Source organism: Aquarana catesbeiana, linkage group LG04 (genome assembly GCF_042186555.1).
Source record: "Aquarana catesbeiana isolate 2022-GZ linkage group LG04, ASM4218655v1, whole genome shotgun sequence".
NCBI lineage: Eukaryota > Metazoa > Chordata > Amphibia > Anura > Ranidae > Aquarana > Aquarana catesbeiana.
In genome coordinates this window covers 403237738-403252762 of record NC_133327.1, presented here as the reverse complement: position 1 = coordinate 403252762, position 15025 = coordinate 403237738, and the positions used below count along the sequence as shown (strand labels likewise).

The 15025-nt window shown below is 39.8% G+C and overlaps 1 protein-coding gene across 1 annotated transcript in view; it reads right to left on the bottom strand.

Moving 5' to 3' along the window:
- Window positions 1-2987: 2987 nt before the first annotated feature.
- Window positions 2988-15025, bottom strand: part of LG04H6orf58 (linkage group 04 C6orf58 homolog) — a 102701-nt gene continuing 90663 nt past the window's right edge. The window contains exon 6 of the mRNA XM_073627226.1: window positions 2988-3888. Within this exon, the coding sequence (XP_073483327.1) occupies window positions 3728-3888 (161 nt within the window). The 3' untranslated portion in view covers window positions 2988-3727. The remainder of the gene's footprint in view (window positions 3889-15025) is intronic.

Genomic DNA, 15025 nt, shown 5'->3' with positions numbered 1-15025 from the left:
AGGAAAGGTGAGGTTGTGAGTGCACAAAGTTTTTTGCATTTGTCGTTCAAAGAATGCAGTGAGGTGCTGCAACAAGAAAGGCAGCTTTTGTACGGTCAACAACAACTGTCTGATGCACTCTAATGGCCTCAAGCTAAAAACTATATTCTAAAAAAGTCTGGCTAGCAGGAAATGTTTAATTAGGGAGAATTGTCAGAAAAGTACTAGAGACAAAATGGTTAATTTACGAAAAACAATTAGGCTGTTCACTTTGTAAGGGGGTTTTCCCCAGAATTTAGCAAATGCAGTGAAATTTCGCTTTGCAAAGAATACCAAATTGTATGCAAGGCAACAAAAAAAAATGCATTTTTGCTTGCACACAATTGGATGATGGAAGTCAACAAAGTGCAACTTTCCATGCAAAGTGAATAGTCTATTTGCCAATAGTAAATCAACATAAAATAATACAGGCAGGTGTTTTTCTATGAGAATTAAGGGACCATAGATGACACAGCAGTGTAAAACTGGCCAGCAGACATGGGCCGAACACCACCTGTTCGGTTCGTAGCAGAACTCCCGAACAAGGGAAATGTTCTAACCCAAACACGAACCCCATTGAAGTCTATGGGAGTCGAACAGAAAAAATAAAAAGTGTCCATTTTGAAGGCTTGTGTGCAAGTAATTGTCCATAAAAGGGGGGGGGGGGGGGGTATGGGGCATCAGGTTCTGCCCTGGGGGACATGTATTAATAACTTTTTTTTTAAAAACAATAGTTTTTTTTTTTTTAAAAACAATGTTTTTTTCCAGGAGCAGTGATTTTAATTATGCTTAAAGTGCAGCAATAAAAATATAGTGCCTGGGGGCTCCCCTTAATGTGCCTGTAAAGTGACGCATTTGTAGCATGCATAAAACATGAACCAAACCAGGCCACATGCCCTCAACCAGGGGGGCTGGTGCTTTGGGGCAGGGGGGCTCTGCCCCCCACCCCAAAACACCTTGTACCCATGATGATGGGGACAAGAGCCTCATCCCCACAACCATGGGTGGGGGGCTTATCGGAATCTGGAAGCCCTCTTTAACAAGGGGGCCCCCAGATCCGGCACCCCCTATGTGAATGGGTATCGGGTACATTGTAATTAGTACATAGTCAAAGTGCAGAGCAGACATTCGGCGGGAGGCCTCCCAGGAGGTGGTAGAGTTTTTGATTTATTTTTATTTTTCGGGTATGGCAGGCGGCGTGATTGACCATGGACATTGACAGCTGATGGCTCATCAGTTGTTAAGGATGCCGTGGCCGGCTTCCTAGCCATGCTCCTTAACAACCAGCTTACACTGCACCCTGATTGGGCAAAGCAGAGCTCAGTGCATTGCAGGGTTTTCATCGGGGCGAACTCATGCTCGGGCCAAAATGGTCGCCCATCCCTACTGGCCAGCAGCAAGACAATTTGAACCAGCAGGTACAGGACCAATTTATTATATAAAAGAATAAGATATTGCACAAGATACAGCAGTGTAAAAGTGTACAGCAGTAGGGCAGTTTTAATAAGTGATAATAGGCCTAACCAGTGTATGCCTAAATCTTATTTTATCTATTTGGATTTGAGGGTGTGGTGGGGTGAGTGATATAATGTGGTTTAGGTGCACATTGTTTCTGCACTTATTTATTTATTTTTTTTATTCTTTTAAAAAATGCAAATTAATCTTCACTTTTAGGCCTCTTGCACATGATACTTCTGTTTGAGCATCTACTTTTCAGACTTCTTTTTTGTATGTATTTGGCATATTTACAAGCATTTTCGCACATGCTTGTGCATTGTCGCGCAAATGCGCGGAAATTTATTTTCGTGTTCTCCTTCTGCACGATATGTAGATGGCCATTTGTGTGTATTTGTGCACATTCGCACGTATTTACGCTCATGAGGCATAAATTACTGACCAAAAAAGCAGATCTTTCTAGTTATTTTTTTTAATGAAGAATGCACAGCGCTTGTTTACGTGTGCATAGCCACATAACAAACAATGGGCTGTATTTTAGCTCAGTAAAAAAAAAAAAAAAAAAAAGCTGTATTGAGCTTTTTCAACCTGCAGTGTGCAAGAGGCCTTAATCTTGTTTAATTAAATTTTGTTATTGTCCGTTTTGTAATATCTTTTCTGTAAATATTTTCTTGCACTATTTTTCTCTTATGTTCATTAAAACAATATTTTAAACTATTTACAATGAATATCTGAATGCTCTAATTAGAAATGAAATCATTTTTCTCTTTGTGAGGACTTCTACACGTTACATTCCTGTCTGGGTGTGACAGCGGGCATCACAGACATTTCTTAAAATTCATAATTACAACAGCAGATGTTGTGAATGGTGTGTGTGTGTTTGAAAAAGGTTAACCTATCCAAGTGATAATCACTATCAGTCTGCTGGCTTTAATATTGCTATGAACTGGAAAATCACTTCACAGGATGAAGTTGAGAGTGGAATATGTCACATTAGTATAATCAGATACAGTATGTTTTCTTTTATATAGGACATAAAGGTTAATTTAAAAATACTTAAATCTGAATCATGGACTTCCAACTGTGTTGAGACAATATAACACGTCCCAGATTTTTTTGAAATGCTGCCACACAGATGTCCCAATCAGTGTTGGTTGTTCCATTGTCCTTGTAATCTGTCTGTATGTATGTTGTTAATGATACAAACAGTGCTTGTGTCATAACATTTCTTGGGTGAATTAACCTAATTATTCAACAGCTGGCAGCTGCAGTAATTACTTTAAGATTATAATACATGATATCTGTTAAAATATAATTACTCTGATCTATGAACCAAATAATTAAAAGAAAAAAAACATAATTCTTTAAAGCTCATTACTTTATTTCCTTTGAAAATTGTTAAATAATGACACCATATTAGAAGTGTATCCATTGAGTGACACTGTATAATTGAAAGCTGTGTCTAGAGATATTAAAAGGTCAAAACAACATTTAATCAAACTTGGTCCAAAAACTCCCATTCATTTATTTATTTTTCTACTAGAGAAAATAATTTTAAACACCAGTTACATAATTATAAGATTAAAAAATGATTGCTGTAAATATATAAGAAAAGCATGAAATTGAATTTTTTTTCTGAAAAAAAAAAAAGTAACGTGGTAACGATTTTAATTATTATTATTAATTATTATTATTAATATTGAGCAATTGACTAGTGCCTTAAGTTAATTCTCAACTCTACCTTATCCAGAAGCAAAGGAAAGAAGTGAAAATTATTATTGTCTTTTAATGCGTACAATCTATGAGATTAGTTGTGGTCTCGTCATCACAGTTCACTGAGGTGGCTTTAATGAAATCGTTATTTGCTTCTATTGTTTTTAACACAAAACAGTTCATTAATTCAGAGAGGGAAATTGCATTCAGTAATTATGGCACAGTGTTTGCCTTAAACCATTTGGATCCTTTATGTTATGTCTTCAATTTCTGCCAGTCATCACTAAAGAATGCAAAAGGAGTCCAGTTATTACCTGGCTTTTTTCCTCTGTACAACCACTAGAAGACTAATTAAGGGAACCCTCAAATGTATTTTCAGCAAGATGTTTGTTAACAAGGAGGGGATGATTCAAACGAGAGTTACTAACTGGAAAATGAGGCCTACCACCATTTATGTTTTAAATACATGTCAGATATGGTTTTCTCTAAAAGTAAAATAAAACTAAACATGATGACTGCATTATCTGTGTCTCATCTTCCTTCATTTACATGTAGGATTTGTTACTATCTTCATTACAATTTTGATCACAGTCTGTGGTGCTAGGTGTGGGTCATTCACCAGGTTTTGAAGAAGATTTCGACCTTCAGCTTTTGCTTCATCTGAACACATGGCTTTTTTCCATAACTTCAAAAGAAACCCACCTTAGATGAAAGACAAAATTAAACAAGAGGTTGTTGATGAGCCAAATGCAATATTAGTTGTTATGAACAGTTGCTATTTTTTTATTTAAATGTATTATGCAAAGAAAAGTGATACAGCATATTAACTGAGCACATAAACGGTTGGAGAAATTTTCAGGAGTATACAAAACCTGCTTATTGTTACTATGACTCTCAGGTGTGGATTTACCAAAACTAGCGCGTGCAAAATCTGGTGTAGCTTTGCATAGAAACCAATCAGCTTCATGGTTTTATTGTCAAAGCTTAACTGAACAAGCTGAAGTTAGAAGCTGATTGGCTACCATGCAGAGCTGCACCAGATTTTGCACTCTCCAGTTTTAGCAAATCAACGTCAGTTTGTCATAAATCCACAAGTCCACATATCTGTACCCATTATCAAACTTTTGCAAAAACCCTTACCGATGAGTGTACGCATATACAGTTGAGCTCGTAAGTTTACTTACCCTGGCAAAATTTATGATTTCTTGGCCATTTTTCAGAGAATATGAACGATAACACAAAAACTTTTCTTTTACTCATGGTTAGTGTTTGGCTGAAGCCATTTATTATAAATAGACTGTGTTTACTCTTTTTTAAATCATAATGACAACAGAAACTACCCAAATGACCCTGATCAAAAGTTTACATACCCCAGTTCTTATTACCGTGTATTGCCCCCCTTTAACATCAATGACAGCTTGAAGTCTTTTGTGGTATTTGTGGATGAGGCTCTTTATCTTCTCAGATGGTAAAGCTGCCCATTCCTCTTGGCAAAAAGCCTCCAGTTCCTGTAAGTTCTTGGGCTGTCTTGCATTAACTGCACGTTTGTGATCTCCCCAGAGTGGCTCAATGATATTGAGGTTGAGGTCAGGAGACTGAGATGGCCACTCCAGAACCTTCACTTTATTCTGCTGTAGCCAATGACAGGTCGACTTGGCCTTGTGTTTTGGATCATTGTCATGTTGGAATGCCCAAGTAAGTCCCATGTGCAGCTTCCTGGCTGATGAATACAAATGTTCCTCCAGTATTTTTTGATAACATACTGCATTCATCTTGCCATCAATTTTGACCAAATTTCCTGTGCCTTTGTAGCTCACACATCCTCAGAACATCAGCAATCCACCTCCGTGTTTCACAGTAGGAATGGTGTACCTTTCATCATAGGCCTTGTTGACTCCACTCCCAATGTAGCATTTGTGGTTGTGGCCAAAAAGCAAAATTTTGGTCTCATCACTCCAAATTACTTTATGCCAGAAGGTTTGAGGCTGGTCTCTGTGCTGTTTGGCGTATTGTAAGTGGGACACTTTGTGGCATTTGCGTAGTAATGGCTTTCTTCTGGCAACTCGACCATGCAGCCCATCTTTCGTCAAGTGCCTCCTTATTGTGCATCTTGAAACAGCCACACCACATGTTTTCAGAGAGTCCTGTATTTAACCTGAAGTTATTTGTGAGTTTTTCTTGGCATCCCAAACAATTTTTCTGGCAGTTGTGGCTGTGTCAGAAACCATGAATCAGACTGAGACAGAAGTACAGTTAAATCACAATTACAGAGTAAACCTAGTCAAAACATAGCCAGAGTTTAGGAACTGGAAAGGATAGTCAGACAAGCCAAAATGTCAGGGAGCCAGAGAGGAGCGTAGTAGAACAGTAAGCAGGATCTGGACCCAGAAGGAATGTCAGCCAAGCAAGTCTTTAACAGAAACATAGGAGAGCATCTCTAGAGATGTGACCAAGGCGAAGGCAGAGATCATCTGGCCTGGATGGCTTAAGTAGTCAGGACTGACAAGCAGGATATCATCAACATGTGAGTCACTGTGGAGAGATAGGAGCTGGCAATTAGCCAACAGCTGAGCAGCCAGCTTTGAGAAGGAAGCGCTGAGCTCAGCCCTGACAGTACCCCCTCCTCAATGACCCCTCTCTCTCGGAGGACCACCAGGCTTGAGGGGAAAACATCTATAGAAATCACGGAGGAGGACAGGGGCATGTACGTCAGAGGATGAGACCCAAGAGTGTTCTTCCAGACCGTACCCTTTCCAATGCACCAGGTACTGTATGCGTCTACGGAACCTACGGGAGTCAACAATGGACTGTACTTCATACTCCTCATGGTTCTCAACCTGTATATGTTGTGGACGAGGTACCAAGGTGGTAAAGCGGTTGCAGACCAAAGCTTTTAATAAGGAGACATGAAATATATTCAAGAGATGCATATTAGAAGGAAGGTCTAATGCATAAGCCACAGGGTTAATCCTGCGAAGAATACGGAAAGGCCCAATAAACCGAGGTGCGAATTTCAGAGAGGAAACACGAAGACGGAGGTTGCGAGGTGACAGCCAGACCCTGTCCCGAACCTGGTAGGAAGGCGCAGGCAGGCGTCTGTGGTCAGCATGGAATCTGTACCTATCATTAGGTCTCCTGGATGCTCCTCTAACGCAGGAATACTCTGTGGAACAAATGAGTCAGGCAACATGGAAGGTTGGAAACCATAGTTCGCCATAAACAGGGACAATTGGGAAGCAGAATTCAAGGCACTATTGTGAGCAAACTCTGCCCACGGTAAGAGGTCTGACCAGTTGTTATGATGGTCAAAAATATAGCAACGTAGGAATTGCTCCAAAGACTGATTGGCTCGTTCTGCGGCCCCATTTGACTGCGGGTGATACGCAGAGGAGAAAGCAAGCTGAATTCCCAACTGAGCACAAAAGGCTCACCAGAACCGGGACACAAACAGACTACCCCTGTCTGAGACAATCACCTTTGGTAGCCCATGTAAGTGAAAGATCTCCCGAGCAAAAATGGAAGCCAGTTCCTTAGAAGTGGGAAACTCCTTAAGTGGAATAAGGATACCACCACCACAAGGATAACTGTGTTGCCCTGGGAGTTGGGTAACTTCACAATGACATCCATAGACAGGTGGGTCCAGGGCCTCTCTCCATTAGGTATGGGTTGTAGGAGGCCCAATGGAAGGTGTCGTGGAGTCTTACTCTGAGCACACACGGAACAGACAGCTATGAAGGTGGTTACATCAGTACGTAGACTAGGCCACCAGAATTGTTGGGAAATGGACCAAAAGAGTTGATTCTTCCCAGGGTGGCAAGCAGCCTTGGAAGAATGGTAAGTCTGGAGCACAGCAGTATGGAGACTCTCTGGGACAAAGCAGCAGTCACAAGGTTTCTCAGGAGGAGCATTGACCTGAGCAGCAAGAATTTTTTCCCCCAAAGGAGAAGTGAATCTGGTGCGAACCACAGCCAGAATAAGATCAGGAGAAATCACAGGAACCAGAACCGACTCCACCTTAGAAGTGGAGAAAAATTGTTGCGACAAAGCGTCAGCCCTCACATTCTTAGTACCGGGTAAGAGTGACACAATATAATTGAAACTAGACAAGAAAAGAGCCCATCGTGCCCTTCTGGGAGAAAGGAGTTTAGCCTCAGACAAGAATGTGAGATTCTTATGGTCAGTAAGAATGAGAACCGGCACAGTGGTACCTCCGAGGAGATGTATCCATTCTTTCAGGGCTAAAATGATCACTAAAATCACGGTACTCCTCCGGCAGGGAGGAGAGTGAAGAGGTGCACAGGACCTTGGCTACCTTCTGGAAGCATGTCTTACTGCATTGTGGTGACCAGGAAAGAACCTCAGCATCAAAAGAGGGGTTGTGCCTCTGTAACCAAGGATAACCAATAACCAGCGGAAACTTAGGTGAGAAAATAACTTGGAATTGGATTATCTCATGGTGAAGATCCCCTACGGCCATAGACAATGGAACAGTCTCATGAGTCACATGGGCAGGCTATAGAGGTCTCCCGTCAAGAGCCTCAATGGTAAGGGGAGTGTCATGCAGCTGCAGCGGAATCGAGTGTTTCGATACAAAGGCAGCATCAATGAACAGGCCTGCAGTAGATTAGGGCCTGTATCTCGACAGACGACTCAGCCCAAAAAAGGGTAGCCAAAATCAGGGGGTTATCCTTCTGGATAACTGAGGACGAAACAATGCCACCTAAGGTCTGCCCGTGACAGGACCTCAATGTTCGGGTGTTCCCTGGACAGGTAGGACAAGACTTCAAAAAGTGACTGCCTGGCCACAATAAAGACACAATCTCTCCCTCCTCCTAAGGGTTCTCTCATCCGCAGAAAGACGCGTGAAGCCCAAGTGCATGGGTTCATCTTCACAGACTGACTCGGTACCAGGAGGCATGGGAGATGAGGGAGGCAAGGGTGGGACTGTAAAGTTCGGCTTTTGCAAGCGCTCCTTAAAAGGGAGTCTTTCTCTGAGTCTGGAGTCAATGAGGATGGCAAACATGAGAAAAAGCAGCTACGAGGGCCTCATTGTTCCAAGCAACCTCTGCTGCCAGAGTACGGAATTCAATGGCGTAATCGGCAACAGTTCTCGTACTCTGTTCGATAGACATGAGGCACTTGGCAGCAGAAGCGGAGCGTGCGGGAACATCAAATACCCTTTTAAAAGAACATTGAAACATTTGTCCTGGTGTATTCCATAATTTGGAAGCACCTTTTTCTTTGCTGATTTTTGGCAATTCAGTTATATGACTATATAGATTAACATGTAAACTTAGTTTAATTATTATATTTTCTCTATCCTTACTTTATAACTTTATTGACCTCTTTTATAAATGTTTATGGGCTCTGACCTCAATAGGTATTACTGCCATCTAACCCCTACTTGTCAGGTCTATTTCTTCTTTTTTCCTCCATATATGGCTTTATCCTGCTACCGTTTCTTTTTCCTTTTCTCATCACAGATATATCCATTTTTTGTTTTTTTTGGATATAATTCATCCCATATCCTAGCCGCTCTTCACCCCATGCTCTGCATGTACTTGCTTCTAAGTAAGTACTCTGTCTGTTCCATGATTTTGGGGCCGCATCTATGTATACATTTATATATATTTTTTTACTTATCTGTTTAGATCTTTATATATATATATATATATATATATATATATATATATATATATATATATATATTCTATTGTACTTTTCAACCTGGGCCTTTTGTGCCCTCTGTGGCCATGCAGGATTCATTTCCCCCTTTTGGTCGGTTGGTCCTCTGTTGGTGGTGGCCCCTTCGGGAGCTTTGAGGGGGTAGGTCCCCCCTCTTTTGGGGATAGCATTGGCAATTGTTGCTAATTGTTGTTAAATCTGTTTATGTACACAATGTAATATATTTTTGCTGTTCTTTTCATACTCATTATGTTTTGTTTTTCTCTGTGAGTTTTATACAGTTCAAAGACATTTTGTAATTCGTATATCCCCTGATTAAGCTACTAGGCAAAACATGACGGGTTAATATATGAACTTGAATCTTCTTGTCTCAATTTGAACATGTGCCTCTATGACCACTTCGACCTTGAAATGTTGAACATTATTGAATATTTGTCTCTGTTTGATTTTTAACTATAATCCTATTAAATGTATACCTTTTTATACTTTGGTTTCCATTATTATTTGTAAGCACCGTAAAAATCCCCTCTTCCTTCCCCACTTGCAAGTGAAAGAAATTTTTTTTGTGTTATCATTCATATTCTCTGAAAAATGGCCAAGAAATCATAAATTCTGGCAGGGTATGTAAATTTATGAGCACAACTGTATGCAGCCAAACAGAAGTGAGTCTGTATCCAGGGGCCGCATATATGCGCTGCTTTGTCTGTGCTGGCTCCTACTGGCTCCTACTAAAGATTGGGAATTGGGAGGCACCGTTCCAGATCACCTGATCCCTGCGATAGCTTCTGATTGTCTATCACAGTGATCACTCACTGTATAGCTTGCTCCTATGTTGTTTTCTCTTTCACTGGAGAAGAAAATACATTGTACTGTATCTTTTTCTCCTTACTAGAGGAGAAAAGTATAAACAATGAAGTGTGTGTATGGGCTCATGTACACTGGGTGTTTGAATTTTCCCTCTGAACACCTTTTACTCTTGGTAGGAAAAAGCACCTAAAGCTACACTTTGCATGCGAGTTTATGCGCGTTTAACGTGTTTGGCGTTATTGCACTCTATTGGCCAGAATATTATTGTATTTAATGCACACAAACTCGTTTGTGCATCTTCCTTGAAGTTTCTGATGGTGACGTTTTTTAATCTGCCTGCAAACACTCCCCTTCAAATACGATTGTAAATGCTTTGGTGTGGATGGACACATATACTAACATAGAGGTCCTTTTACGGCTGAAAAAATCAAAAACCCCAAATTCCTGCAAAAGAGGCGTTGTTTAAGTCCTGTGCACAGGAGCCCTAAAAAAAAAACAAAAAAAAAAACAAAAGAAAGAATAAAATGGCTAGATCAGGGTTTGTTCTGGGTCAGTGTAGGGTTTGGATTGGGCCAAGGGTCAGAATAAGTGTTTTTTAAGGAAGAGAATAAAAATTATTTTCTAATTTAGAATCAGTGTCAATGTCAGTGTATTTAGGTATATATTAATAATAATATTATGTGTTATCGCTGTGATCGTCAGGTGCTGGAGACATTTCTTTTGGGTCGTTCTTTGGTGTCAAATTATAGTAATAGCAGGAAATATATAGCTACATTTTAAAACTTGTTTTTTTACTACAAGTATGTGCCAAATTTCTTTTGATAACAACAAAATAAGGAGATATCCATTATCACTGACCACCAAATGAAATCCCAATTTGACCTGAAAAAAACAAGGTATAATTCAAGGCTGCATTTACACCTTTGCAATGCTTTGCTTTTTTCCCCCACTTTTTTGTCATGTTTGACATGTGCCAGCATAGGGCAGCCTATTTACTTGCATAGGGTTCCCTACATGTGACAATTGTGCTAAAGTAGCCCACTGAGCTAAGTGCGTTTTACACTGTGAATTATGCTGCATTTTTTGAACAAAACACTGCTACCCAAGTTTGGGGTGCCATCAAGAAATAATGGCACCTCAAGCGCTTATCATGCATTTCTGGAAATGTGGGCAGAAACACGTCTTTCTGCCCATGTTCCCAGGATGCTTAGGTGTGAATGCACCTTAAGTAGTTGCGATGACATGTACAGTTTTGCTAACACATGTCAAAGTTGTAAAACTGAGTTCAGGAATAACATTTTTTTTTTATCCTCAATCATGAAGGGGTGAACAAAGTTAATAGCATGCATGAAAAATTGCTAGTTGCATCAGAAATTAGTCTCAGGTAAACAGTCCAATATTCACACAGTCATTCTACAAACTGTCTAATAAATGACAATAGCCTATAGTTTGATCAAGACAACTCAATTATAACATTGGCAACATATTATATATGTAGTATACATTGTTGGTTTTATTCAATAAAGTTATGCAAATAGCAAAGCTCAAATGCAAATACTCATATCAGTCAACCAAATTTTACTTTACTGAAGCCAGGTCACTGAAAGATCATCTCTGAATGGTTGTTTCGGGTTGCTGTACTTTACATTTTGCTTGTTGCTTTAAAAAGTGTACTAAAATACAGTTTATTGTCATGCTATATATATGCTAAAATGAATATGATTTTTTCCAGTAACCAATGAATATGAAGGGAAATGTGAATTGCATGGAAATATTGCAAGAATACACTTGGTATTACTTTCAAGTTTGTACAAAGCATATTTGACTAAATCAATTCTGAATATTACAGTTGAAGTGAAAGCATTCAATAATTCATCTTGTAAAATTAGGTCTGGAAACACAGCATTCAATTATCCATCAGAGTACATAAAGCTTGGCATGCATTATTGTCAAAAAAAACATGTAAATAGTAAATCCTGCCTAAAATTATGTGTGACGGCTGAATTTAATTAGAGTTCTGCTGCATGTTAATTATAATTTCTAATGTCAAGCATCTATTATCATGAAAAACAAAGAAAATGTGGTAAGGCTCACATGATGACAACTCACTAAACCACAGGATGTGTGAAATAGAAACAAAGCTTATTGGTGCTAATACCTAATCAATATGTTATATGCTAAAACATTTCAACTTTAACCCTGTGCTTCTGGAAGCTACAAAAAAAAACATTTAATCACTTATGTAATCCATTAAAATCACTGTATGTTTTTCATTTACAACTTGCGTAAGTGTCTGAAACTGACTGTGTATCAGCTTCCTTCAAACCCCTGCACAAAAAAGTTTGGGAGAGGTAACACTTTTAGCCAAAAAGAGCTCAGTTGTTTTATACATTACTATCACTCAGAAAGTAGAATGAAATCACATTTACAGAGGGAAGAGCGCAAAGTTGTACTTCTTAACTGTTATGTAGTCTCCAATATGGTTGTGCCCTCTGAAAGGAGGGCCTGGAAAACAAGCCTACCTGAACAATATGACAAATACGTATTCCAAGTGAATATTTCACTTTTTGCCCGAAATTTAGATTTACAGTGAACACACACACACACCGAGGAGGCTATTTATAAAATGAAATTGCTGTGCAAACATGGCAATCATTCATGCAGCAATCACAAATCTTCACAATAGTTTGCTGGAATTTATTCCCTAGGATCATCAATGCCATCTAGTGGAAACTATGCAGTATTTTACTGATATAGTTAAGGAAAATGCTGCAATATTGCCACTAGTTGGAGCCGATGATCCAAGGAAATAAACATGTTAGACAAATTAAAATTATTCTGGCTATAACATTGCACCAAAATTAGATCAATAAAGACACACTAAGAAATTGTGAAACAATAAAAACATTCTTAGGCTGGCCATAGATGGCTGAGAGAACAAAAAATGGATTTCCCCATGTACAATGGCTGACAGCTGATCACATGGTAAGGGTCCGGACCAGCCCCAGCCCCATACTCGGATCGGTGATCACCCAAGTCTCAGTGACTCGGTGATCACAGTGCGCTCCACGCGCACCCTGTAGGGCGCGTGCACAGGGGAGGCTGTCACATGACGATCTCCCAGGAATTCAGGTCCGTGCTGTAGCCGTCATTCGGCTATAGCACAGATGTCAAGTGGTTAAGGTTAAACCTCTTTTGTTCTAATTTTAATCAGTGGCCACGTGTCTTGTTAAACTCCCTTCCGGGAAAAAGTTTTATCCCTATTGTGGGGTCACCAGTACGGTATTTGTAAATTGAAATCATATCCCCTCTCAAGTGTCTCTTCTCCAGAGAGAATAAGTTCAGTGTTCGCAACCTTTCTTCATAACCAATGTCCTCCAGACCTTTTATTAGCTTTGTTGCCCTTCTTTGTACTCGCTCCATTTCCAGTACATCCTTCCTGAGGACTGGTGCCCAGAACTGGACAGCATACTCCAGGTGCGGCCAGACCAGAGTCTTGTAGAGTGGGAGAATTATCGCTTTATCCCTGGAGTTAATCCCTTTTTTAATGCATGCCAATATTCTGTTTGCTTTGTTAGCAGCAGCTTGGCATTGCATGCCATTGCTGAGCCTATCATCTACTACTACTACTACTTTTCCATCTAGATTCCCCTAGAGGTTCTCCCCTAGTGTATAGATTCATATTTTTGCCACCCAAATGCATTATTTTAAATTTATTTTAAATTTTTCTACATTAAACCTAATTTGCCATATAGTTGCCCACCCCATTAATTTGTTCAGATCTTCTTGCAAGGTTTCCACATGCTGCGGAGAAGTTATTGCCCTGCTTAACTTAGTATTGTTGGCAAATACAGAGATTGAACTGTTTAGCCCATCCTCCAGGTTGTTTATGAACAAATTAAATAGGATTGGTCCCAGCACAGAACCCTGTGGGTTTATGGAGAACTCTGTCAAATGCTTTTGCAAAATCCAGTTACACCACGTCTACGGGCCTTCTTTTATCTAGATGGCAACTCACCTCTTCATAGATTGGTTTGGCAAGAACAATTCTTCATGAATCCATGCTGATTACTGCTAATGGTACCGTTTTCATTTACTAAAATCTTGTATATAGTCCCTTATCATCCCCTCCAAGAGCTTGCATACTATTGACGTTAGGCTAACTGGTCTGTAATTCCCAGGGATGTATTTTGGGCCCTTTTTAAATATTGATGCTACATTAGCTTTTCTCCAATCAGCTGGTACCATTCCAGTCAGTAGACTGTCAGTAAAAATTAGGAACAATGGTATGGCAATTATTTCACTGAGTACCCTCGGGTGCAAGCCATCCTCTGAGGAGAAGAATAAATTCAATATCTTCACCATCTCCCCATCCTTTGCAACCAGATGTCCTTCCTCATTCTTTATGGGGCCAATATGGTCTGTCCTCCCTTTTTTACTGTTTACATACTTAAAGAATTCCTTGGGATGTTTTTTGCTCTCCTCCGTTATGTGTCTTTCGTGTTCTATCTCAGTCGCCCTAATTGCACCCTTACATTTCTTGTTGCATTCTTTGTAAAGTTTAAATGCTGATGATCCCTCAACCTTGTATTTTTTGAAGGCCTTCTCTTTTGCTTTTATATGCATTTTTACATTGGCATTAAGCCATCCAGGACTTTTGTTCGCTCTTTTAAATTTATTACTCAATGGGATGCACTGGCTAATGCCCTTATTTAATATGCTCTTAAAGCGAACCCATCTCTCCTCCGTGTTCTTTGTTCCTAAGATTTTATCCCAATTTATATCTTCTAGCAAGGTTCGTAGTTTAGGGAAGTTGACTCTTTTGAAATTCAGTGTCTTTGTAATTCCCTTATGTTTCCTATTTGTGTGATTTATACTGAAGTCAATTGACCTGTGATCGCTGTTTCCTAAATCTCCCCGTATTTCCACATCCATGATCAGGTCTGTATTATTGCTAGATCTAGTAACGCTTTATTTCTAGTTGGTGCGTCTACAATCTGACCCATGAAATTGTCCTGCAAGACATTTAGGAACTGGCGAGCCTTAGACGAATGCGTGGTTCCCTCCGCCTAGTCTTCGTCTGGATAATTAAAATCCCCCGTTATGATAACACTTCCCATCCTTGCTGCTAATCCAAATTGTGGTAGTAGGTCCACCGCCCCCTCCTCCTTCAGGTTAGGGGGGCTGTAACATACTCCCAATATTATTTTCCTCTTAGCTTCATCCCTTTGGAGTTCTACCCATAAGGATTCCACCTCCTCCCTAGCTCCCTTAGTGATGTCATCTCTCACATACACTTTTACATTATTCTTGATATAAAGGCATACTCCTCCCCCTATTTTACCTT